General features: G+C 38.9%; 1 protein-coding gene across 4 annotated transcripts in view; it reads left to right on the forward strand.

Moving 5' to 3' along the window:
• Nucleotides 1-410: 410 nt before the first annotated feature.
• LOC148410261 (rho GTPase-activating protein 44-like) overlaps nt 411-26,156 on the forward strand; it is a 42,346-nt gene continuing 16,600 nt past the window's right edge. For all 4 annotated transcript variants that reach the window (XM_088436711.1, XM_088436714.1, XM_088436712.1 and 1 more), the window contains exons 1-16: nt 411-731; nt 14,751-14,790; nt 14,875-14,994; nt 16,797-16,873; nt 17,123-17,234; nt 17,310-17,386; nt 17,696-17,810; nt 18,792-18,860; nt 18,945-19,026; nt 19,869-19,996; nt 21,066-21,177; nt 22,170-22,251; nt 23,637-23,717; nt 23,832-23,945; nt 24,017-24,108; nt 25,093-25,279. In XM_088436711.1, the coding sequence (XP_088292837.1) occupies nt 679-731; nt 14,751-14,790; nt 14,875-14,994; nt 16,797-16,873; nt 17,123-17,234; nt 17,310-17,386; nt 17,696-17,810; nt 18,792-18,860; nt 18,945-19,026; nt 19,869-19,996; nt 21,066-21,177; nt 22,170-22,251; nt 23,637-23,717; nt 23,832-23,945; nt 24,017-24,108; nt 25,093-25,279 (1,541 nt within the window). In that variant the 5' untranslated portion in view covers nt 411-678. The remainder of the gene's footprint in view (nt 732-14,750; nt 14,791-14,874; nt 14,995-16,796; nt 16,874-17,122; nt 17,235-17,309; nt 17,387-17,695; nt 17,811-18,791; nt 18,861-18,944; nt 19,027-19,868; nt 19,997-21,065; nt 21,178-22,169; nt 22,252-23,636; nt 23,718-23,831; nt 23,946-24,016; nt 24,109-25,092; nt 25,280-26,156) is intronic.

Here is a 26,156-nt window from a genome sequence, read left to right on the forward strand (position 1 = left end):
TTGCTTTGTTTATAATTACTAAAGCAATTGATATCTTTAGTAACATGTACAAACATGTATTTAGGATTGTAAAGTTAAAAAAAAACATTAAATAAGACTTGCTGATACCCAAATCCTGCTCAAATCCCAAGTAATCCTGTAGTGCCTTTGCATTACCCCCATTTGGTTTTGGGTGAATTTTTTTAACATCTTTCTTTATTGTTGTTATTATCGAAACGAACAATTTGATATACTGTGTTATGCAAACTTTTTTTTCTTTTTATTTCATATCATACAAAGACGTTGTGCCTTGAGAATTAAAGTTTTCTCAGTTTGCTCCCATCGAGGGCCGGACACCATCTCCCACAATGCATTGCGCGCAGCCGCCTGCGCTTGCTTTCTCTTTCTGTGTGCGTGAGCGAGTGGCGGCGTTGAGCAGTGGCAGCTCCGGCATCCTTTTTGCGGGAAGCGTGCGAGCTGAATGCACCCCCATGGTGCTGTTTTTGGGGGGTGGGAGGGCAACATGTAACGGCGGAGCTCGAGTTTGGCCGTGGGCGCATGAGGCGATGAGGACTGCGGATGACGATGAGGATTTTTAGAACGAATACCGTTTTTTGCTGCTTTTCTTTTTAATTTGAAAATCCACCCTGCCATTGCAATAATGCGGAACGGAGGGCGTTGATCGTGGCACAATTCAAGATGAAGAAGCAGTTCAATCGCATGAGGCAGCTCGCCAACCAAACGGTGGGAAGGTAAGAAGAAGTGTGCAGGGGCGTGCGCAGCTCATTTGCGCCATTCTGCACCCCCCCCCCCCCCCATTTCCTCTTAATTTCCAATTTAATCATGTCATTCAAATGAATTCTAATGCGTTCTTTAATGCGATAAGGTTACGTGAGCACGCGCGTGCGTGAGCACCCTCCGGAACGTGTTACCGCATAGGCGGCGTGCGGGAGGCGCATCGCCCCCCCACGCAGCCTCCTGCCCACGGAAACGCCAAAAAGGCGCCGCATCCGACGCACGCACGTGAGTGCGCGTGTTTTATGGCTGATGCATTAAGAGGATGGCGCAATGTTTTCATTACGCAGTCAGCTGTTCGGAGGGGAACCCCCCCCCCCCCCCCCCCCCCCCCCCCAACCACCACCACCAGCAAGCGTGGGATGTCAGGATTCCTGAAGGTCGTGTTCTCCTGCGTCACTTCAGTGCAATGAGATGCGTTAGGGCAAGGATAGACAAGAAAAAAAAAAAACAGTTTAACAATCTACCATTTTTTCTAAAGTCTGGCCCTTTAATAATTACCCCCTCCCCTCCCCCTATGTAGGTCTGCATTACACCCCATTCATAGAGGGGGTGTGGCTCAACATTTATGACAGTGACTTGCTTAACACACCTCAGGCTTTTTTCCATTCAGACTGTTTTTTTCTTTCTTTTTTTTTTTTTTAGGGGGGGTGCACAAGAGACCAAGTTTGCATTAGTGGGATGCTGATGTGTGAAGGGTGGGTCTCAGTTGGAATTTGCAACTCCCTGAATTGTGTGCATCACCTTCATTTTGAAGATTTGTAAAGTGTTAAACTGTGTGAAGTGTAGAGCTTGTGTTGGATGTCTGCCTTTAAGGGGCGTGGCTTAGTCAGTGACATCAGAGACGGACTTCTGTAATGTTTTCTTGTTAAGGCGTTCTCCCATATCCCCAAGTTGATTGAAGAGTAAACTTTTGAGGAGAAGTAGGGAGATTCAATGGAAAATGTCAGAAGTTTGATTTTGAAAATCACGTACATGTCGTTTCATTTTCATATACAATTAATACCATTCAAACCACATTTTTCCACACGCTAAATGCTCAAGGAACGACCAAACACAGTTCAGCTGTTTTCGGGGTTTGGTCATGTGTTCACAAGCTGTGCCGTGATTGGTTGTTCCCTGAGCTTTGAGCACAGGATGTCACTTTTAGTCGACAGCAAGTGGCAAAATGACTTTTCAAAGCTGTTAACGGAACATAAATAATATTTAAGTACAGACAAAATATTACGTTTTTACTCTTGAAAATGGCAAAATAAATAGTATCCATTTAGTCTGCAGAACATTAATGCACCCCCCCTCCCAAAAAATACAGTTTCAATCTTAAGTACTCTAAAACAGTCAAATGTTCTGCCCATAGTTCTTATCTTTATTGATGTAAGCATTAAGGGACCAAAAAAAGTAATTTTTGTAATGTAATTTTTTTTTTCACTCTTTGATTTATCCGTTATTCATATTTTCAGTGCTGCAAATGTTAAGGGACAGTAAAAGAAAGTTATTTTATTATATTGTTCTACCTATCTGCAGCTTAAAGAGTTTTAGAGCCAATACATATATGCTAAATGGTAGCATGTCAAGCGGTGGTATATAAGTACAGTCAGCCCCCGGCTTACGAGCATCCTGATTTGCGAACAATTCACCTTACGAGCGTGGATCAGGGAGAATTTTGTCCTCCGCTTACGAGCAACCTTTCGTCTTGCGAGCATTCCGACAAATCAGCCATTGAGTGTGTAGAAATGTTCTCGCCTAACTGCGTCAATATATTCAGCAGTTGCGTCATCTACAATCATTAATAGATACTCATGGCGGCAACGTGAACGCTATTGGTCTTACAATCTCACACTGACTGTCTCACTCACGGTGTCTAAATATATTACCATTTAAGTGTAGTGTTTGTACAGCTAAAGGGAAAAACAGCTGACATGAAATTAAATGTGCCGATTGCAGGACAAAGAATTGTCATTGGTTTAAATGTGTGTTTTTTTTTAATTAATTGTCAATACATTCCAACCGTTTAAAAAAAGTGCGAATAATTATCAGTCAGTCAAGGAGACGCCAATATGCTATTGGTCGATTAAGGTCACCCGGTCTCACTCACGGAGATGCTATTGGCCGGCGTCACACGTCAATCACAGAAATGCCGATATGCTATTGGCCGAACGCCTTTATCTAGCTTGATGGGACAGGATGGAAGGAAGTAGAGAAAATGTGTGAAAAACGGAATGTTTTGAAGACTTTGCAAACTTTATCTGTTAGACATAGCTTCTAAAATTACTAGCAGCGGTAAAGGAAGAAATAAGAGGATGATGTTTTAGTATCTCCGTGATTTGCACCATGACTGAAAGAGTTACGGTAACACTGTAAGAGCAATAGCCTATCTGCATTGCCACATTAACTCAAGATGTTAATTTCTATACCCTGTAAAGGGTGGTATCACCGTGCTAATTAATGGTCGCAAGACTAAACTGTATGTTATGTTAGTCGGCGATCTCCCGACATGCTTTGGGACAGCGCCCTTATTGCAATACTGTGAGTTGAAATCAAGAGTGAACTAATGTTCGAATAAGTTATAAGTATGGTGCCTAATTAATACAAAACACACCCTCCCCTCCGCCTCCACTCAGCTCAATTCACGTCGGGAAAAACAGCTGACATGAAATTAAGTGTGCCGATTGCAGGACAAAGAATCGTCACAGGTTTACATGTGTTTTAATCAATTAGATGTCAATACATTCCAACCGTTTAAAAAAACGTGCCAATAAGTATCAGTCAGTATCAGTCAGACGCCAATATGCTATTGGTCGATTAAGGTCACCTGGTCTCACTCACGGAGATGCTATTGGCCGGCATCACACGTCAATCACAGAAGTGCCGATATGCTATTGGCCGAACGCCTTTATCTAGCTTGATGGCACAGCTGGTTGGGATGGAAGGAAGTAGAGAAAACCCTGACTGAAAAAGTTACTGTGACACTGTAAGACCAATAGCATGTCTGGTTTGTAGTATTGACTTCTGCTTATCTCAGCTCAAGTCACATCTTACCAAAGGTAAAAGTCGTCACTCCTTTGTATTTGTTATTTAATGAAACTGTACAGTAGATAATGTAACTCAATATTAACATATGTATACAGCTGATGTTCTCACCTAAGGCTTTTGCGCGCGTTGCATGCATTCACGAATTAACATGGGTTTGGATTGCCCGCTGTACGAGCAATTATAAATCGGTCAAATGTTCAACCTGCAATTCCTATCTTTATTGCTGTATATTTTAGGGACCAAAAAAAAAAAAAGTTTTTCGATTATAGTTTTCTAAATATCCATAGCCTGAAGGGTTCTAAAACCACCACCCGAATGCTAACTGTTAGCATGTCAGTGCAGTATTTAAGTATTATAATACATTTAAATGTTTTTATAAGTAGCTTTTTTTTTCAAATCTAGTCTTTAAAGCAGGAGTGTCAAACTAATTTTTATCGTGGGCCACATTGTAGTTATAGTTTCTGTCAGAGGGCCGGAATAAATCTAAAATAGTCTAAAAAAAGCATCCTTAACAGTCATTGCTTAAATGTTACCGTACCCCTGAATTTCTCTAAAATCCTGAAAGTTTAGGGCTTAAAATTAGAAAAATGTGTCTAATATACGCCGTTTTTGCTTGTTTACATCCTTACCTAGTTTTGAAATCAATGACCAATAAAAACTGTTCAAAAACTAGATCTGGAACGGAACAGATTATGTTTGTTTTTTTTTAAGACAACCTGCAAGTTTAGATAGAAACTTGAAATGAAATCAGCATTTGGTGGGCCACATAAAATGATGTGGCAGGCCGATTCTGGCCCCCAGGCTTTGAATTTCACACCTGTGCCTTAAAGAGTTCTGAAACCACCTCTGATGCTAACTGTTAGCATTCCAATGGGCTTGCTGTATGTTAGGATATTAAAACAGTAAACAGTCCTACCTGTAATTCCTATTTTCATTGTTATAAAAATGTTATGGACCCCCAAAACTATGTATATGTTTTTTTACATTTCCATTGGTTAAAGGGTCCTAAAACCGTCACATAGATTCTTTTTGCTAGCATGTCAATGAGTTGTCTGCTAGTTTTAAGCTAACATACTTAAGGAAGGCATCGCAATGTTGTCATTTTCACTATTTTCAAACCTTGTGATTGCGTTTGTCCGTAAACTTCAACAAGGAGTGACGTTTAACAGCTTGAAGTCGTGCTTCATTTTTTTAATCCCTGACTAGAATCTTTATTGGAGAAAGAAGCGCTAAGAACGTTCCTTCAACTCGGCCATCTTGGTGGAGACGTGACCTCTCATGGCACTCATAAAACAAACCGGTTCCGCCTTGTTTAATGAGTGCACTTAAAGAGACATATGTGTGGTTAAGCGTTTCCAAATGGAATGATTACGCTGGCCGGCGTATTTCTCTTTGGCATGGACTGGTGAGTCAGTAATATTGAAGGTCTTTTAGTGAGTGCATTGAGAGGGTGTGGGGCGGGGGCATCAGGTGTGCTGCTGTGTCAGCATCTCTTCTGCTATCCAAGGCTCGGGGTGACATCCACGTCATGTGATCACACACTTGACCAATGGCCTGCATCCAGCAATGCTGAATGCCCGAGGACATACAGCCGTGCACGCATGCAGCGCAAAGGAGAGGGGAGGCGTAAGAGGGCGCAGCGGGAGACACAGCTAGCCAGCAAATGTGGCCGACTTCTGCTTCGTTGCTTCCCAAAATTGAAGTTTTCTCATAGACCTGAGTCATTTACAAATGATCTCCATACTGGAAGCATTGTTTATTGGGGAAACAGAATGAATCCTTGAAATAGAATGAACCCCAAGACTTTTGGAGGTCAAGACCAAAACAAAACCAACATCTTTGAAGATTGAGACCGAGACAAGACCAAGATATTTGGAGGTCAGGACCGAAACAAGACAAATAATGTTGATGGTCAAGAGAGAAACAAAACCAAGACTTTCGAAAACTGAGACCAAGACAAGACCAAGATCTTTGGAGGTCAAGACCTAGACAAGACCGAGAATTTTGAAAGGTCAAGACAGAAACAAAACCAAGATCTTTGAAGATTGAGACAGAGAAAAGACCAAGATATTTGGAGGTCAGGACCGAGACAAGACAAATAATTTTGATGGTCAAGAGAGAAACAAAACCAAGACTTTCGAAAACTGAGACCAAGACGAGACCACAGGTCCCGGTTCAAATCCACCTGGCTTCGGCCATCCTGTGTGGAGTTTGCATGTTCTCTCCGGGCATTCCAGCTTCCTCCCACACTTCCAAAAACATGCATGGCTGGTGAATTGGACTTATTAAATTGTCCTTATGTGTGATTGGGTGCGTGTATGCTTGTTCGTCTCTGTGTGCCCTGCGGCTAGCTGGCAACCGGTTCAAGGTGTCCCCTGCCTACTGCCTGAAATCAGCTGAGATAGCCAGCAAGCCTACGACCCCTGTGGGGATAAGCAGCTCTAGATATATATATATTCAGGACGAAAAAAGGAACTTTTTACGGCTGAAATTGGCAACATAATTTAAGGAAATCCTTTTTTACGGACTTGTGAAGGTGTGCTCAACGTTGTGTCCGGTTAGTCATTTTAAAATGCATTGCGAGTTATTTTTGCCTTCCTGACATGACACCATTTAAAGTAACCCATTTCTCCAACTTGCTGTCCTACTTAGTCGGTCTCATGTGATACTGTACAATTGCCTCCTCTCCATACCACAAGTGCGTTTTCACACTTGAACCCGTTGTTTTTCGCCTTGAAAAATGCCTTCAGTCATTTGTGTCCAACCCCCACCTCGCACATCACACGCTCACCTGTACGATCCTCCCCCACTGTCTCCCGCTTGCAGAAATAGCTTTCTTCTTGCCGTTAGGATTAGGCCTCAGCGCGCCACTCAACAATGCAGTTATCAGAAAATGGCAGCCATTTGCCGGCTAGCTGCGGCGTTGGAGTGGAGATGGCTTGAATGCATTAATGCATTCAAAAATAGTACGTGTTGGAGTTGCTTTTATAAAAAGGTCTGGTCTCAGTTATGGAATGAATTGCGTTCAACTGTGCAATATTCCCTCATACAGACATCATCCAACTTCTGTTATACCTACAATACTATCTTCAGTAGCCCTAAAATATTGTCAGTCCCGCAAAAAAAAAAAAAAAACAAAAGAAAGAGAAATGCTGACGAGCTATGGTTTCTTTTTGCTTTCAAACTTCCAGACCATGAAAACACCCTGGGCTATTTTAATAGCATACACAATATGCTGTTATGTAAACTGTCCTTGCCTGCCTTCCAACCTCTTGGTATGCAAGTGTGTCACACTCTCAAGAAGCATATGGTAGCCGACAGCTAACATGAGCGTAGCTTACTTTTGCTGAGGTAGCTAATGAGATGAGGATGCTCCTTTTCGGGTTTCACTGTTTTGAGTTCAATGTCAGTCAGGAAGGAAGCCATTTTTGGAGTGATATTTTGTTCTATGATACTATTATTGCCTCTTGGAAACACGATGATATATTAGCCATCAAGATCTCTTTGTTATGGGGGCCGTCAAAGGACATAATGATGATAGGGATGGGGGAAAAAATTGACCAAGTTGGGTAAGTTGGCTTTAAAAATAAGGTTGACCAAAAATATCCACCTACAAGATTAGCCAGAGCCATGTTTGTGTCTCTGTTTTCTACAATGACTTTTCTTGCACTGTGTTACACAGTGTTGCAGTGGTGGAAAGCGAGAAAACAGGATACCACAAGCTTGACATCCTTTTCCATCAATAAAAAAAAAAGTGTGACAAATATAAGGGAACGTTCAATTATACAGTAGCAGAATGGAAAGGGCATCCCACAGCAGTATTACAAAAAAAACAACAACAAAAAGCAACAACAACAACATTTATGCAAAGACCATCTTGACATACTTCCCCATTTGTTTGAGTTGTTAAACAACCTAGAGAAAAGCTGATGAGCTTGATGACTTACAAGTCAGCCGGGTTCCTTTAAGGACAGCATTAGCACATAACCTCCCAAAATAAAGATAATAACTTCCCCAAAAGCAATTGGGTCTGTATTAACAAAGAATATAACCTGTCACTACAAAAATTCTATAATGGCTCAGGTGTAGGTGTCTGGTGTCCACAAAGAAGAACAGGAAGTTATTGACCTCATAGCAGTGAACAGGCAGCTTCACTCGCAAGTCTACTCCTGGGACATTGTTGTAGAATTATCTGTAAGTGACTTTAAGTAGTTATGGTAGTTATGTAGTTATGGTAATTGCTAGCATGTTAATACTAAGAGCGAATGCTACCTGGTCAGCAATTGTTTCAATATTCTTGTGGCTTTGTCTGGAAGTGACTTTAAGGACACTATTATATTTGTGTACATAAATCATTATGTATACACTAAATTGTAGTTATGGTAATAGCTAGAATGCTAATGCTAAGAGCAAATGCTAACTGGTTAGCAATTGTTACAAATTTCTTGTGGCTTTGTCTGGAAGTGACCGCTAATGCAAATCTTGTTGGCAAATGTTTCATTTCATATATATATATATATATATATATATATATATATATATATATATATATATATATATATATATATATATATATATATATATATATATATATATATATATATATATATATATATATATACATATATATATATATATATATATATATATATATATATATAGATAGATAGATAGATAGATAGATTTTGTATTCACTCATTTCAATACCTTTCAAACTTTGTAGGGGGGTCTTGAAGGAATTGCACTATTATCCGTTGGACACAAGCACTGCTTTCCTGCTTTCCATTTTTCCCGAGCTTGCGAATGGCTCAAAAAGCCCACTTTCACTTGAAACTGAAAAAGAGGCAAAGTGAGAAGAACAGCATGGCTGGCCACATAACAGGACAGATGGCAGCTCCATCTCAGCCTCTCGTTGGAGCTTTCATTTTTGTCTCTGCACATATTTAAAGTCGGTCCGAAGCCATTGCAGTCGCAGGTGGCGAGGCCGACCTGTTTGCTGCCACAGCAACTCGATACAAAATGTTGCAACATAAAATAGCAAATTGACCATTGGATATGAGTGAGTGAATACACAGTCTATTATTTTATCTATTTTGAGCAATTTTTTTAACTCTGTGGTTTTTCGTCATGATTCATGCAAATTTATGTGAACGTACATCTTTTGTGCATACTTTGTTTTGAGGAAATGTTCCCGAAGGCAGCTAGAGGATTTACATTGAACTCGGAGAACTCAGTTCTCCGTTTGGTTAAAACAATCTAGAGATGATACGAGCAACAGTGAATCAGGTGCTTTAATGTTTTTTTAATGAGGAATTTGGCAATTTGCATATCACTTTTGTTCTGTGGAAATTTGTATTTGGTTGAAGGGTGCATTAGCATTAACTCAACGACAATCAAATGGTTGACTTGGATGCATATTTTACCCTTTTCCATCGTCAAGTGCTCTAAACAAGAAGCTTTTAAAGTATGTCTTTGTTTTTGAGTTTTTTCTCGCATTAAAAAAAATAAATTTGATGCTGTGACTCAGGGAATCAAAATGCTTCATGCTCAGTTGCCAACGAAGTGTCATCTGACATTTTGTTGCACAGCTCTTTTTTTTTCAAATTTTCAATCTTTGCATCAAAGGCATTTCCAATCAAAAAGAAAGTACTAGGGAGCTGAAATTTCACCCAGATGGTGACAAAATGCCAAAGGTCAACATGGCAGGATCACTAAAATATCGTGAGAACAGTGGTGTAGTGGAGGGTATACGGGTATACGGCATATACCCACTTCATTTAGCGTAAGCATTGCGTATACGCACTTCTAGGCTCCCCCAATGTGCAACTTTCAGGAATATCCACCTGCCCGATAGCATCTTTTCTGCCAGGAATAAGGGAGGAATAAGGAAGATCGATCTGTCAGTCACATAAGCCGAGTTTTGACGCATATTTGTGCATTTGTATATAAGCTGTATTCTTAATTATAATTATACTGTAATTATAATAATTATTGAGGATGTAAAAGTTGTAATGTCTCCAGCTGGTTCAACCAAGAGTGCAGTGCACGGGTGAGAGCTCATGGAAATTTATTCCATTTGACTCGTTTATTAATTGCGGTCTTTTGGCATATACCCACAATCATAACCTGGGCTACTTGACAAGATTGCTGTTTTAGCTTCTGGTGCTAGCTGCTAGCTGGCTTGCGCCCTCATTCGCATCACTTGTGTTGTTTGCTATATATTACATTAAGGAGTACTTTTGCAAAGTTGTGTGGTTGTTTGAAAACACATGTAATTATATTAGTTTTTATCTCTATGTGGACCAAATCCTTCTGTTAATAAGTTCTTTTTAAAGGCATGTTGTTTTCAAATGAGTTGAGTTTGCTGTCACCCTCGCGCTCATATCTTGAGATCTCAATTATTCCAGCAGAGAACTGTGACCTACTTTTGCTGGACAACTACAGTAAAGTGGCTTTTTCTGTTTTTGTGGCCAAGTATCTTCCCCTCTCTTGTCTCTCTCGACTTGTGTGTCTTTTTTATGTGTGTGTGTTGCGGGCTCTGGAGTTCATGCCAGTCAGTGCCGGGGGCCGTTCGAAACCCTGCTGAGGCCCAGGGCCATCATTCTGCTCCACTACCCTGCTCCCCTTGAAGCGTAGGGCCCAATGTTGGGTGGTCAGGCCCAGCAAGATCTTCTCTGCTTGCTGAAGCATTAGCACAAGCTCTGACCTACATTGACAACCTAAATTCTTATATTTCATCCCTGAACTTATATTAACTCATTCAATCCCCAAGATGTGTTTTGACATTTTTTTAGTGCAGACATTCAATCCCAGGTAGTTGTGTGTGTGTGTGTTTTTCCCCCTGAGTATTTTGCATAAATAGTGTCCAAAAATGACTCATATAAGGTAATTATACTCTGGGCAATTAAGTACTAAGTAAGTACTAAGGTAATCAACTATGTCGGTACAAAAGAACTACTATATATACTGGCCAGCTGAAGTAATCTATCACAATAGGTAAAACTTATCAATTACAAAAGTAATTAATTAGTTGAATGATTAGTACTGGCTATTTTTAGACACTCTAGCCAAACTTAAAAATTATTATGTAAAGATTTACATAATATATTATATATATATATATATATATATATATATATATATATATATATATATATATATATATATATATATATATATATATATATATATATATATATATATATATATATATATATATATATATATAGACAGAGAAGCGAGAGAGAGAGAGAGAGAGAGAGAGAGAAAATAATCAAATAATCAGTCATCCCTAGCAATATGATATATAAACATGCGCACAAGTTAACTCCCCAGGTACACTTGTTAGACTGACAAATATCCAATGTTCTTGTCCTAGCTTTTGGTTATGCCGCATGTTAAAAGCAGTGTTGCTTTTCATTTCAACACAAATTATTATGCACGCTTTGGTAAAGTGTGAACAGCACTGCAGGGGCTCAGCAGGCAGCTGACCAACAGTAATTTATAGAGAGACATTCCTTACATAACACGTGTTGTTTTACGCTGGGGCGCACGCGGCTCAAATGTACCAAGGAAGTGACATAGTGTCACTTGGAATGCAGTTAGCATGGCTGCTTCACTCATTTGAGGGCCTGGGTTCGAATCTGAGCCTTATATGTAGGGTTTGCAATTTTTTTTTTGTGGTTGTATGGGGTTTTATTTTTGTTTTTCAGTTATCCCAGAAATGTATATACGTTCACATCAATAAAGCCTCCATAGGTGTGAATAGTGGTTTGTTGTACTAAGTTTCACCTTACAGGAAAAGCATTGAAAGAAGACACTAGGGAGCTGAAATTTCACCCAGATGGTGACAACATGTCAAAATTCCACATGGTAAGAGCATTTAGTTTTACACTACCAGGAGTGTGTCATCCCTTGGCTAAAATACTGCAAGGAATTGTGGAAAAAATGACCTAAAAATGATCAAAATACTGCAAGGGTTTAGGATGACGAAAAAAAAACCCTTCTTGCAGTAATATTTGTCGCTCCAGTAAGACTAATTATTCTTTTTCTTATCAAAATGTCGCAGCCAGTGGAGGCCAGCTTACTCTCCCTGTGCAAATATTATCCTTACTAATTTGCTTGTCGCCCCATTGATCCGCCGTTCAAGCTGTTGCATGCGCTTTTAGTGAGAATTTAATGCACTAATACAGACGTGCAAACCTTAATTAATATATGACTCAATAAGGCTTGACATGAATCCAAATAATCATTCTTCAAGACAGTTTGGACAAGTCTGAGTTTTCATATTTGTGAGGACACTTTAGCAGCAATGTACATATATATATATATTTTTATTTTATTTTATTTTATTTATTTTTTTTAATTGTCATGAGACCCGGTCTGTTCATTTGCGTCCAGTTTCTTGTCCATTTTGACTCCACAAGACAGCAAAAAGAATTGTATCGCAGTCAAACACATGAGACATCATTGGAGGGGACAGATGTCCTATGTCCTATGAGACAAAAGATAGAGACCAAAAACAAATGTCCACTACAGTGGACACAAATGAATTGCCTGGCTCTCAGGAGGCTATAGGGTTCAAATAATAATTATCATAATAATCAAATAAACAGCCTATTATAATTAATTATTAATGTAATTTTTTTTATTAATTTCAATTAGATTGATTTAAAAGACAAGTTATTTTTTATCCATTTGTTCCATAAAGTGGACATTTTTTCCAAATCCACAGCCTACTAAGTAGACTAAGATTCCAGTATTGTTTTTCTTCATAACGTGTCAGCTTAAAAGTGCACAAATGTTGATATATTTTTTACAAAAGCAAAATAGTGAAAGTATTCCTTTTTATTATTATAAGTCTTTGATCAAAGAAAAGGAAAAGAGAAAATATTTACTGGAATTTCAAGTCTAAAACAATTAACCAATTCTTAAGAATGGTTATTGATAAATCTATTAATTGTTGAATAATTAATTAATTAATTAATTGTTGCAGTTCTACCCTGAAAAAGATGGTCTGTTGAATTTACAAAATGTAATATTGTCCTTTTTTAAGGTGGACTATGCATTGACTTAAAGAGGAAATCAACCAAAAAAAAATAAAAAATCAATGCATCTCCACTAAATCTAAACAAGGCATTCTGATGAATAAAATAGGAATTAAGCTGCAAAATCTATCTGCTTTTAATCCATTTTGGGAATGTGCCATTTTGTCTCTTTCCGTCGATTAAAAATGACATCACAGGTGTTCATGGCTCAGGTGACATGAAAACAATGTCCCTACTGTAAATAGTCACCGAAGATTAATTTCCCTACAGGGGCCAATAAATCTAAATCTAAAATTGAGTAAACTCAACACGCCCTTTTTTTCAGTGTATAATCATACTGAATTGAAATGTAATCAAATTCATTAGAGACATTGGTTATTACAGGTGCCGCTTTGGTGGTATTGTATTGCCTGGAAGCTAGCAATTACTTCCAGCTTTTTCACTTCAGAATTGTGTGTGCGTGTGTTGAGTCATGAGCAGCCTCAGGTAGCGGAATGGCGACTCAGTGGCAGATGGTCGGCGTTAATAATGAGTACACATACGCGCCCGCCGCGTCTCCCACATGTTTGCTTTCCTCCTAGGACACGGTCTGCGTTTGTACTCAGGTGCTCCTCACATAATAATGGAGACACACTTGCTGTAATTGTGATTGTTGTGACAGGATGCATTAGCAGCGTCCTACGAGGAATCGGGGTGCTTTGCCTCGCTTGCAAATGTTTGCAAATAATATATATATATATATATATATATATATATATATATATATATATATATATATATATATATATATATATATATATATATATATATATATATATATGTGTGTGTGTGTGTGTGTGTGTGTGTGTGCGTGTGTGTGTGTGTGTGTGTGTGTATGTATGTATGTATGTTTATGTATAAGAGAGTAGACTTATTTTAGTGCTGTTGAGCATTACCCCCCAAAGCAGTGTGCCAAAATTCACTGGTTTATTTTGGTCACCCACTTTTTGTCCCAGCAATCTGCTCTTGTATTTTCACACATTTCTTGCAATCATGAAAGCAGCCTGGCTGTGGTTAGAGTCAGGAATTTTGTAGATTGTTCTTTTTTTTTTTTTTGGGGTTGTTTTTTGTTATAGATTATTATAGCAGCATTTTAAGTACTCATTCCATGTTTTTTTTTGGTTTGTTTTTTTTAAGAGAAAAAGGCAACTTTTCACGTTGCTAGTTTGAAAGACTGTTTTCAATATACGTATTTTTTTTGCAGAAGGCTTTATAATGAATTGCTCCAGTTGCATATGATTTATGCTGAACATTCTGTTGTCTGCAACTGAATCAATTATGCAATCAGGGTGCCATTGACAAAGCAGTGTTGGTGTGGCGATCCAGGCACTATTGCAGGACGTGCTTTTGCACACACAGGAAAGGAAATAAAACAGTGTATGAGGGACATTTTAGCTCCTTGGGATGATTGCTGCAGGTGGTTCTAACGCCTTTCAAGAGGTCACATTATCTTATCATACTAATATGTCCATTAGTCATTTTTCCACTTCATTTGGGTCACTGTGCCTTTTAAGGAATCTAATTTTGGGCTCAAAATGAGACAAGCATGAATGAATTTTTTTGAAACACTCACTCGTCAAAATATTAGGTACACGAGTACACTTGACTGACTCCCATTTACCATGAGTTTGAATTTGATTGGCTCATCCTAATCACAAGATCTCTGGTTATTGGAGCGCGTGCACACTTTTGCAACCACATTTTCTTAGTTTGTATATGCAGTATTATTGCCCAACAGTTTTCCAAAGCATGCATTTTATGTCACAAAACCTAACATTTCATCAAGGGTGGATAGACTTTTTATCCAAATTGTGTCTGTTTTCTACATGGTTTAACGCCTCGCTTTTCTGTCTTCAGGGCTGAAAAAACTGAGGTGTTGAGCGAAGACCTCCTGCAGGTGATAAGTGCGACATGCGCATGCTAATGTGAGGCATCAGCTTGTTGCATATGCTTATGACTCTCATGTGTGTGCGATCTGCAGGTGGAGAAGCGTCTGGACCTGGTCAAACAAGTGACACACAGCACTCACAAGAAGCTGACGGCCTGCCTGCAGGGTCAGCAGGGGGCCGACGTTGAGAAGAAATCCGTCAAGTCGCCTTCTGTGAGGACCACTCAATCCTACTTCGGAGACTTAATCTACATGCATGTTCTGCAACTGAGATTTAAAAGGAGTGTCTGAGAGGGTTTCAGTATGTGTGAGAGTTTGAGTTTGTTTGTGTGAGAGGGTTTTAGTTGTTAGTGTTTAGGTAATGTGGATGAGGTTCAGCGTTTGTGTGTCAGAGTGCTTGAGTGAGAGTTTTTCAGTAGAACGTGAGATTGTTTCAGTTCGTGTGAGAGCACAGTGTTTTAGTAATGACAGAGGATTTCAGTTGTGCTTGTGAATAGTGTTTCACTATCATATGAGAGCGCTTTAGTAGGATTTGTGAAAGTTTGTTATTGAGAGTGTTTCAGTAGTAAGTGTATGTCAGTAGGCTGTTTGCGAACAGTCAATAGTGTGTGAGTGTGTATTAGCTCTTTGCATGTACGTGTTTGGGTAATGTTTATAAATTCAGTTACAAATGAATGTGTTTCAGCAGATTGAGATCATTTTAGTTTGCGTGAGAGCACAGTGTATTAGTAACGACAGAGTATTTCAGTTGTGTGGTAGAAAAATGTTCCGCTAATGTGTGAGCGGCTTCAGTAGGATTTGTGATCATTTTAGTTGTAAGTCTTAGAGTGTCAATAGACTGTGAGAGTTTTACTTTGTGTGAGAGCAATTCTGTAGTGTGGTTGAGAGCTTTTCAGTAATGTGTAGGACCATTCTAGTTGTGAGTGTTTACTATTTAGAGAATTTCGGTGTTGCTTGTGAGAGTACTTGATCAGCGTGCGTCAGAGAATTTTAGGTATGAATAAGCATTTCAATTGACTGTGTGAGAGGCTTACAGTTAGTATGTGTGCGAGCACTTTAGTCTATCTGGGAGCATATAGGTAGGACTTGTAAGAGTGTTTTACTGTAAGAGAGAGCATTTCAGTTGTGTGTGAGACAGGTGTATCGCTTACTAGTATGAGAGTGTTTCAGGATGATTTGTTAGAAAGTAGCGCATTTGAGTGCATATAGTATTAGAACATTTGTTAGTATCAGCAGTGTGTGATCACATTTCAGGTGTGCGTGTGTGTGAGTGTTTCACTGAGTTTTGTTAAAGGGATAGTGTGCAAGATTTAGACCGTTTTTCATTACGGACAGCAGGAGTTGCTGCAGGTGTTGCTGCATTTATCATTGTCCGTGGCTATAACAAACATGGCCGCCTCTGGAGAAGTGCTAAGCACATATTCATTTGCAAGTATTTGAAATTTACAATCATTTGATGTATTCCTTTTTAATGAAAAACGGTCCAAATCTTACACACTGTCGCTTTAAAGGGTTTCAGTCGTGTGTGCGAGTAATACAGTATTTGTGATAGTGTTTCAGATGAATATGAGAGAGTTTTAATCGTTGATTGAGAATATTTCAGTTGCGTTTGAGACTGCTTAGGAAATGTTCTGACAGCATAATAGGATTTGTGAATATTTCAGTAGTGTGTGAATCGTTTTCAGTTGCATGTGAGAGTGTTCCAGTTATTTATGAGACCGCTTCTATATGTGTGAACATTTCAGTAGTCTTCAATATGGGCTGTGACAGGATTTCACTTGTGTGTGCCAGTATTTCTACAACCTGTTTGAGAAAATGTCATTTTGGCATGAGAGCCTTTTAATTGCTTGTTAAAGTACATGCGAGTGTTTCAGTTGTTGGGAATTTTGTCTCAGTTGTTTGATGGCACTTTCACATTGTACATGAGAGAGAGGTAAAGCTGAATTATGTCCCCGACTGCCTTCTGGAGCTGCCTCTCTCGTCATGCAAATTTATATGTTTTTCTCTCTCGACAGAAAAAACTCCCACTCACCATTCTGGCACAATGCATGGTGGAGGGAGCAGCAGTGTTGGGAGATGACTCCCTCTTGGGGTAAGCAAATGAACGCTTTCTGACATTTCCCTACCAATATTTTTGTGATTGTCTTCACTTGTTGCTAGGCAGAATTAGTTTGACACAATCTTATATATGACTCAAAACTGTGCCCAGATCTCTGGCAGTAAACAAAGCATATAAAATAGACTTTGAATTTTAAAATAAACATACAGTAGTTCCTGTAACTACATGACACCAAAACAGTACTTTGATATTAGTTAATTGTACATTATATGTCAAAAACAGGAAGATGCTTAAGATGTGCGGGGAGACGGAGGAAAAACTGGCCCAGGAGCTGATCGATTTCGAGTTTCAGATAGAGCGAGACGTGGTAGAGCCGCTCTACGTACTTGCTGAGGTACCAGGACGCTGCGTAAGACCCCCAATTTGCCTCATGAGTGAAATCTAAAGACCTAATTTTCCTTCTTTTTAGGTGGAAATCCCCAACATACAGAAACAACGAAAGCACTTAGCTAAACTGGTTTTGGACATGGACTCATCACGGACAAGGTGAAGCTAGCCTCAAGAATCTATTTCTGAAATGTCAGATGGACACACAGGAACCAAAAAGCAGCAAATAACATGGAAACATTAGTGGCTCTAAAATTGAACCCTGCGGAACACCATACGACAGTGATTTAGATGAAAACTCAATATCCGATATTTGTTAGACTTAGCTAACGCAAAATGTACTTTTTGCCAGAAAACATTAAAGCACTTTGTACCGCTAATGCCCCCCGCGGTTTACCGTATTGAACGCTGCAGTCAGATCATCTAAATGCACACACCATCTCCTTCTATATCTACTAAATCCTGCAGATACCAGCAGTCGTCCAAGTCGTCCAGTCACCCGAGCGCCCTCCAGCCGGGCACCAAGTCCGAGTCGCTCCGAGAAGAAATGGAGGAAGCGGCCACTCGGATGGAAATCTGCAGGGTTAGTCTCAACAAGCCTTCACGTCAGAATTTTTCACTCCTGTTATGTTTGTTTGCAAGGAACAGCAACAATGTCCCTGAGTCACTTTGACTTTTAGTCACGCAAAAGTGACCAAAACATGTATACTCAAAATCCTTTTTTTTTTTTTAACCACTGATTTATGTTAATAATTTCTCAGCAATGAAGTCTCTGGATCATTCTGACCCAGAGAATTGTTTATCTATCCAAAAGTGTCTAAAACCTTTGCAAAAAACCCACGCACAAAGTAACAAAGGTAATACCCATTTTTTTTACCCATGTGTTATGTTTCTCTGGAATAGTAATAATATCCTGGGTCATTTTGACTGTATTTAGTGACCCAAACATGTCCAAAAAGTGTATAACACAAACATGTCTGAAAAGTGTATTTTCAAAATTTAATATTTTTGTTTTAAACCACGGATTTATGTTAATTTTTCAGCAATAATGTCTATGGGCCATTCCGACACAGAGGTGTGTATATTTAACCAAAAGTGTCAAAAAATTTACTAGAAACCCACTCACAAAATAACAAAGCTAATACATCATTTTCTATCAATGTGTTGTGTTTGTTTTTCTCGAATCATACTAACATCCTAGGTCATTTTCACCCGGGGTCATGTCTAACTCTGCAGAAGTTTGAGAAACTTTTTATGAATGTAATCCTGCTAACAACTCTAGTGATTCTTTTTTTTTTTTTACGCTCAGAAATAGTAATAATATTCTTGGGTCATTTTGACATGGGCTTTGCGAATTTATCGAATAGTTTAAAACATTTTCAAAATGTCAAAAATCAACTCACATGCCATTTTTGATGGATGTATTTATTATACATTAGTCAAGCAGAAGTCTTGTACTGAAAAACCATAGTCAATTTACTAGAACTTTCCAATGGGTCCGTTTGACGCACAGCATAACTGTAATGTTAAAGTCATTCATTGTGTCTTTTATTTTTCTTTTCAGGATCAATTGTCTGCCGATATGTACAGTTTTGTGGCCAAAGAAATTGACTATGCAAATTACTTCCAGACAGTAAGTACGGTACAGCCTTGCATGGTCGCAATTATGTTTCCGGCGGTAAATTTTCATGCGGTATCTTTGTTACTCGATCCACAGCTCATAGAGACACAGGCAGAATATCACAGGAAGTCACTGGAGATTCTAAACAGCATCCTGCCCCAAATTAAAGCGCACCAAGGTCAGCATTCCGCTGTATGTGTGTGAGAGTGTCTGCGTGTCAATATCTGCCCCCATTCTGCACCAGAAGCAATATCTCATTGACGGCTAATAGAATTAGCAGCTCGGATTTGCCAAACAACTGTCTCATTGAGATGAAATTTGCCACCCGCAGTTGAAGCATGTTTGCTTCCCCGGACTAATTAGAGCCACAAATAAGGATTAGGCTTCAGCCTTTAGGAAATTGTTTTGAAACTGATGGACTTGACTCAATGACCAGTTGCAATTTTTCAAGAATTGTCTTGATATTTGGATGTGTGGTGCAAATGAGTTTGAAATAGATTTTAATGCAGGACTGGGCTGAGGCTGTTAATTTCTTTGTACGTTAGCAAATCGATAAATTCTGCACGGTATCTAGTACTGTAAATCTCCGATTATAAGCCACTACTTTTTTCTCATGTTTTGAACCTTGTAGCTTTTAGCACAGTGCTGCTTATTTGTATTTTTATTCACTAACCACCGGGAGGAAATCTCCCAGAAAAGAAAGGGAAATTAAAGAAAATGCTATCAAAGTATAGATTTTGAGGTTGAATTGCTACTTGCCGCAAGGGGGCACTCTTCACTAATAAAATCAACCAGGCTAGGCACTGTTGTGTTGGTGCATTATTCTAAGTGTTGTATCAGCGTGTAGTTTTTATGTTTAAAAAATGTTGGTGCAGGCATGTTCAGTCTGTGAGGTTGAAACATAAATGTTTGTTTGGCAAAGTTTTTGTTGGTGTAGTAGTTATTTACACTCACACTCAGGAAGTTACACTCACATGCGTTTGTTCCTAATGTGAACGTAGTCGCAATTCTGCATTGCAGAGGCGTGGGTGGAGAAGCCGTCCTTCGGCAAGTCTCTGGAGGAGCACCTGAACATTAGCGGCAGAGAGATCGCCTTCCCCATAGAAGCTTGTGTCACTATGCTGCTGGAGTGCGGCATGCAAGAGGAGGTACATCACAATCGTTTGTTCACTTCTTACTGTAAACACTGTAAGTACATGGGATTGAATGTCTGGACTGAAAAAATGTAAAAAAAAAAAAAAAAAAAAAAACCATGTCATTGTGATTGAATGAGTTACGACGATGTACCATGTTATAGTAAAAGACAACCCAAATTAAACTGCATTTTATCTTGTTTATTCAAGGAAATAAAATACTAACTCTCACTTTCATCATTCTCAAAATAATGGTTGACACGCATTTTTAAAAGTAATCAAATTTAGTTAAAACTGCGAAAAATTCTTTAAGGTGGATTTCATTTTTGAAGGCACACACAAAATGTTTCTACAGTATATGTATCTTTAATGTTTTGCTTCAAACCCAAATGACCTACTGCCTGTTTGTGTTTAAGCTTAATAGAAGACTTTTTTGGGTAGGTCTTCTACCAAATTTCATGTCACTAATTTCCTAGCAATTGGTCAACATCACAGATGAGGAAATTGTTTTTAAGGCCCCAGGAAATTGCCAAAAAATGTCCTCTTTTAATCGAAATGGCATACTAATTTGTATTTTTGAGCAAAGGTTTTTACAATATTTGATGATATACTTACAATAGACATGCCTACAAAATTTCATGTTCAGCTAATTTTGTAGCAACTCTATTAGGATCCAATCTAATTTGGTAGCGTCATCTTAGAAGAAGAACATGTTTTTGTAGGCCTTTGAAAATACCCATACAACATCCACTTCTCACCAAAATGGCAGCCTACCAGTGCATTTTCAGGGCATAGGTTCTTGAAACATTTTTGTTGGTCTCCTTCTGATGGCGTCTTTTATGTTTCTAACTAATTTGGTAGCCATTGGGCAAAATCTCAGGTAGGATTTTTTTTGGTGCCAAATTTCTTGTTGCAAAATGATACTAGATCGCACTAGCATTAGTTTGAACCAGCACACCTAAACATTAGCATACGGAGTAGGTGTTGTATGTTAATGGTATGTAATGTCATATTATGAAGGGACATTTTCGTTTCTTACATAAAGAGGCGCTTTTCAATATGTGCATGTGTGGGTTTCGTGCAGGGTTTATTCCGAGTGGCTCCGTCAGCCTCCAAACTGAAGAAGCTGAAAGCCTCCCTGGACTGCGGCGTTCTCGATGTGCAGGAATATTCCTCCGACCCTCACGCCATCGCAGGTTAACTACGCCTACATTGACAAAAAAGATCATTTCCATAGCGACAACAAATACTGTGCGGTATTCTGAAGAAGCTATATTGGGCTTTTATTTAACACAATTTTTCCTCTTAACCCTTGTGTAATATATTGACCATTTCCGGGTCGTTTTCTAAGTGGTCCTACGGTCTTGTTTCAATGCTTTTCTTTTGATATGAAATGCCTTTGATGTAATGATCAAACGATTGGACAAAACACATACTGCACTGATAGAGAACTACGTATTTCGGACTTTTCTTCTGTTATTTTGATTGATGATTAGACTGTTTCAAGAGGGTGTGTACTACTCGTTTCCATGACAACTGGTGGTGAAGTCAAGGACTAGGCAAGCAATTTATAAAAGCTGAACCCAGTGGGTGGAAAAATAAGTGAATGTCCATAAAGATACACAAAATATTTATATTTTCACTCATGGAAGCAGCACTTTTTTTCCTTAAATGTTTTAAATATGTTTTTAATGTTTGCTTTTGTTTTTCTGTTGCTTCGGTTCTTATCAATAAATTTTAAAATCTTTAATAAACGTTACTATTTTTTCGATTTGTTTACTTCTGAAACAGATTAATAGTCATTTCATTCATTTTAATGGAAGAGGAAGTTGATTTGTTCTGCTGTATTGTTTCCAAGCATTTGAAAAGTCAGGTTTTCATAATATATCCCTTACATATTAATTACTTTCATTTTTATATTGTGTTTTTAGTGAATGTTTTAATTCGGTATAAAGTTTGACCTTTTTTTTTTTTTAAAAGATCTGGAACTAATTAATGGACTTTTCATTCAATTCAATGAAGAAAGTTAATTTGCAATGCTGTATTATTTTCCAAGAATCAAAAAAGGTAAATTTCCATTACATATCCACTTTAAGATACTAAAGCGTGTGGGGATTTATGCACGTGCCTTTAAAAAAAATCTCCAAAAAAAATAAAGCTTTTTACAAAATATTTCTGTTGCCCGCAGGCGCTCTCAAATCGTACCTCCGTGAACTTCCCGAGCCGCTGATGACGACGGAGCTTTACGATGAATGGATCCAGGCTTCCAAGTAAGTCACAATTTGAAAATCAAAGATTTGAAAATGAGCTAAATCAGAATGGTGGATGGGTGATTCATAAGACATGTATACGTTAGGTACTAACAATTGCCATTTTCAGCAGTAAAAAGTTTGTGTGTGAACAATTTAGTAATCAAGTCATTCATAGACAAAACATGAACTTCTTATTGTTCAAATCGGTAAAATGCTTTTATCAGCAAGTTATGAGAAGTGGTTTCAAATCAGTACTAAGTTTGGACTAAGTACTAAGGAATGTTTTTTTTTTTTATAAATGTGATGAGTTTTCACAAAATGAGCTCATGTTTCAGAAAATGAAACATTAGGTATTCATGTATCCTAATTCTATACTTAAGTTTCTGTAAAATAATACGTAATACACGGAAGTAGCTCAGAAATGGACAAAGTTACTCTTACGGGTGCAGGAATGAGGACCCAAGAGCACACACGGACAAGTAAGTGCAGTGACTGAATATTTATTGACTAGAAGGTACTTGCTGGCAAGAGTGGGACATAGTGGTGGGGGGTTCAGGGTCCAGGGAGCAGAAGCTTGGCAGGCAGTCAGGCGAGGAGAAGCGTATGGGACGGGGGTCTTGGGTGGGCTGATTAGAGCAGCAGGCTAGCGGCTAGTCGAATACAGGCAGGGTCGAAGCACCAAAGGACAGGTCTAATCGGCAGGCTATCGGATAATTGGGGACGGACAGAATCAATCCACAGGCAGTCAGGGACGATGAATCGCTGGAAAGCTCGACGTGGCACATAGAGACAATGTGGCAGGGGTGGCGAGGAAGAGACCCGGTTGTATACTGAGGTGATTAGAAGCAGCTGTTGGTGTGTAAGGCTGAATGGCAGAAGGGTTGAACAGGTGTGGTGAAGCTGAAAATGAGGTGGCTGAGCTGGAGGAGTGTGGCAGTTAGAGTAATTTGAATGTTGCCAAGTTGAAAAGTTTGAGAAAAATGTTTAAAAGTTTTGTAACATTCATCTTCCAATGATGCACATCATACTCTTTGATTACAATTTGAACCTTTTGGCTGCTCTGAAATGAAAGTATGGAGGTTAAGGTTGGAGGTTAAGAAGGGTGTTTTTATAGATATCCAAAATGGCCATTTCTGTCAAAAACGCGTATTTTTGTGAGTAACTCAAAGCTAATCTTTGCAACACAATGCTGGTTTTGTAGAACCATTGTAGAAATGTTAGTTGGGTTTATTTTTCCATTAGAATCAACTAAATTCATAATTGTTCAGAATAATTCAAGCAAATCGAGATTGTACTTTTTTTTTTTTAGCCATATGGCCCAGGACTCAGTGTTCCTAATAAATCGATAGGCCTCATTTTTTACATTATAATCCAAATTAGACATCATCCATCTGTTTCTGCAGCATTCAAGATATGGACAAGAGACTGCAAGCATTAATGGCTGCTTGTGAGAAACTGCCCACGGACAACTTGAACAACTTCAGGTCTGTCACCTCCTTGGAAGACGTTTACTTCAGATAAACTGCAACATAAAGCTGTCTTGGTGTGCAGGATCAAACTGCTGTTGAAAGATGCCCTCTTGTATGTGAACCACGCAGATATCTGGTGAAATTCTTAGCCAAACTGAGCGAGTACCAGGACGCCAACAAGATGACACCCGGCAACATGGCCATTGTCCTCGGCCCCAACTTACTGTGGACGCACACCGAGCCGTACGTATCCACGCCGACGGGTATCTCTTCATCAGCCGCCGGAATTCCGCCAACCTGGCTGTTCTTTGCAGGGACATGACAGAGATGATGACCACGTTGTCGCTGCAGATCGTCGGGATCATCGAGCCCATCATCCAGCACGCCGATTGGTTCTTTCCTGGAGGTCAGCATGAGACAGATTCTGATATTGAATATTCAAGGTTGAAGATGCACTTTATTCTCAATGCACTGCAGGTAATGACTCGAGTTGTCCAAGAAACATAGAAAGACAAAGGCTACCAAGGTATACAGGTCAGGATGCACGAGGAAAACCCAAAGGCCCTAAGGAAACACAATGGCAAGAGAGGAGAAAAAAAAATGGAGGTTCGGTAGTGCCTCAATTAGGGCATAGCATAAGCCTGGAATAAAATCCTCGCGCAAGCACAAACAAAAAAGACAATACAGTACCAAACATTACTTTTCTTTTTTAAAAACAAACAAAAAAAAAAACCTCTATCACATGGATTTTCATTCATGACCATGTCTTTTAAAGGTTTACTTCACTATTTTTCTTCATATTTCTCTTCCTTGTATGTAACACCAGGCAAAAAAAAACAAGATTATATGCATTTAGAATCTAAAAGAAACCCTGCATTTATTTTGTTCATCAACTCCAGAAGATAGCTCGTCTAACATCATCTGTTTTATTTCTTACGATAACGCAATTGAGCAATATATTGCTTCATGTTCCAATTAATATGCTCCTAATATGAAAAGAAAATTGCACTGGTTCTACTATGGCATTAAAAAGCATGACATTAGATTTGCTGATACCTGTATCTGTAATCTCGCATACCAACTGACATACCAACTGAATCGCTGCAGATATTTGAACACAAGTGGTAGCAAATCATGATAACTGGCAAAATAACAATTTGGGCATATATTCTTTATCTTCAGTGATGCTATTACTACTGCTTACTGAACTTAGAGGAGACTGTTTTCCTTGCTTAATAATGAAAAGATTTTTTTGCCCTCTGGTGGCCAAAGCACACACACACAAAAAGTTGCATTGCAAGGTCGACTAGTGTTGTTTAATTCTCTACATCCTATTTAACAATGTTATGAAATGCTGTGACTAAATGTTTCGTCTGCCCTTTCAATTCAGAGATCGAATTCAACCTGACGGGCTGTTACGGCAGCCCCGTCCACACCAACCACAACTCCAACTACAGCTCCATGCCGTCGCCCGACATGGAGCAGTCGGAACGCAAACAGCCGCACCACGACCAGAGCCGACGCCCCCTCAGCGTTGCCACGGACAACATGATGCTGGAATTCTACAAGAAGGATGGGTAATGATGACGTCCCATTGCGCATCCCACATCTCACCCCCACACACTTGTACATTTAAAAACAAGTCATGAGAGGTGTTTTATTTACACCATCTTGCTTCTGTCACCTGTCAGCCCATACACTTTAAACAGCACCCATCTGGCTGCAATACATGCATGAATGACACGGTCTCCATGGAAACGCAGCCCTGCTGAGGTGGCCGCTTGTTGCCTCGTTTGCTCATTAAATATTTCTTCCATCCTCCCACGGCCAGCTCCTCCTACACAGTCTGGCGACAACACGTACAGCTGGTGGAAAATAACCGGCAAAATGTCCTCCCATGGGAAGCTGAGGTGTCGTTAACTCATTGTCACAGTGAGCCTCACGGGCCATTCTGACTGCCCAAATTGCATCATGTCTAAATACTGTACATACTATCTCTCGCTCTCCCTCACCCTCTCTCTCCCTCCCCCTATATAAACACCTAAAGAAAACCTGTGTCTGATTTATTAAACTTAGAACTATAGAACTTCTCAAAATTAATTTGTATTGGTCCACAAAATAATAATCAACAAATAGAGTTTTGTTTTGGATCATAGAAAAGATTTGTTTTTCAAAAGAAATAGCTTGATTATTAATAAATAAATAAATAAATAAATAAATCAACATAAAGTGTCATAAATCAATATTTGTCCAAAGACAAATATTAAATACAAAGGGTTGTCATTTAGGAATAAAGTAAAGTTCTGTTCACAAAAATAAATCATAAACTTATTTACTAATAAATACTTGTACACAAAAAATAATTAACCTCAAGTGTCAGACCTGTTCTAAAAAAAAAAACACTGAAAGAATATATATATATATATATATATATATATATATATATATATATAT

This window comes from Hippichthys cyanospilos, chromosome 16 (assembly GCF_059441005.1).
Source record: "Hippichthys cyanospilos isolate Australia breed blue-spotted pipefish chromosome 16, RoL_Hcya_1.0, whole genome shotgun sequence".
Classification (NCBI taxonomy): Eukaryota; Metazoa; Chordata; class Actinopteri; order Syngnathiformes; family Syngnathidae; genus Hippichthys; species Hippichthys cyanospilos.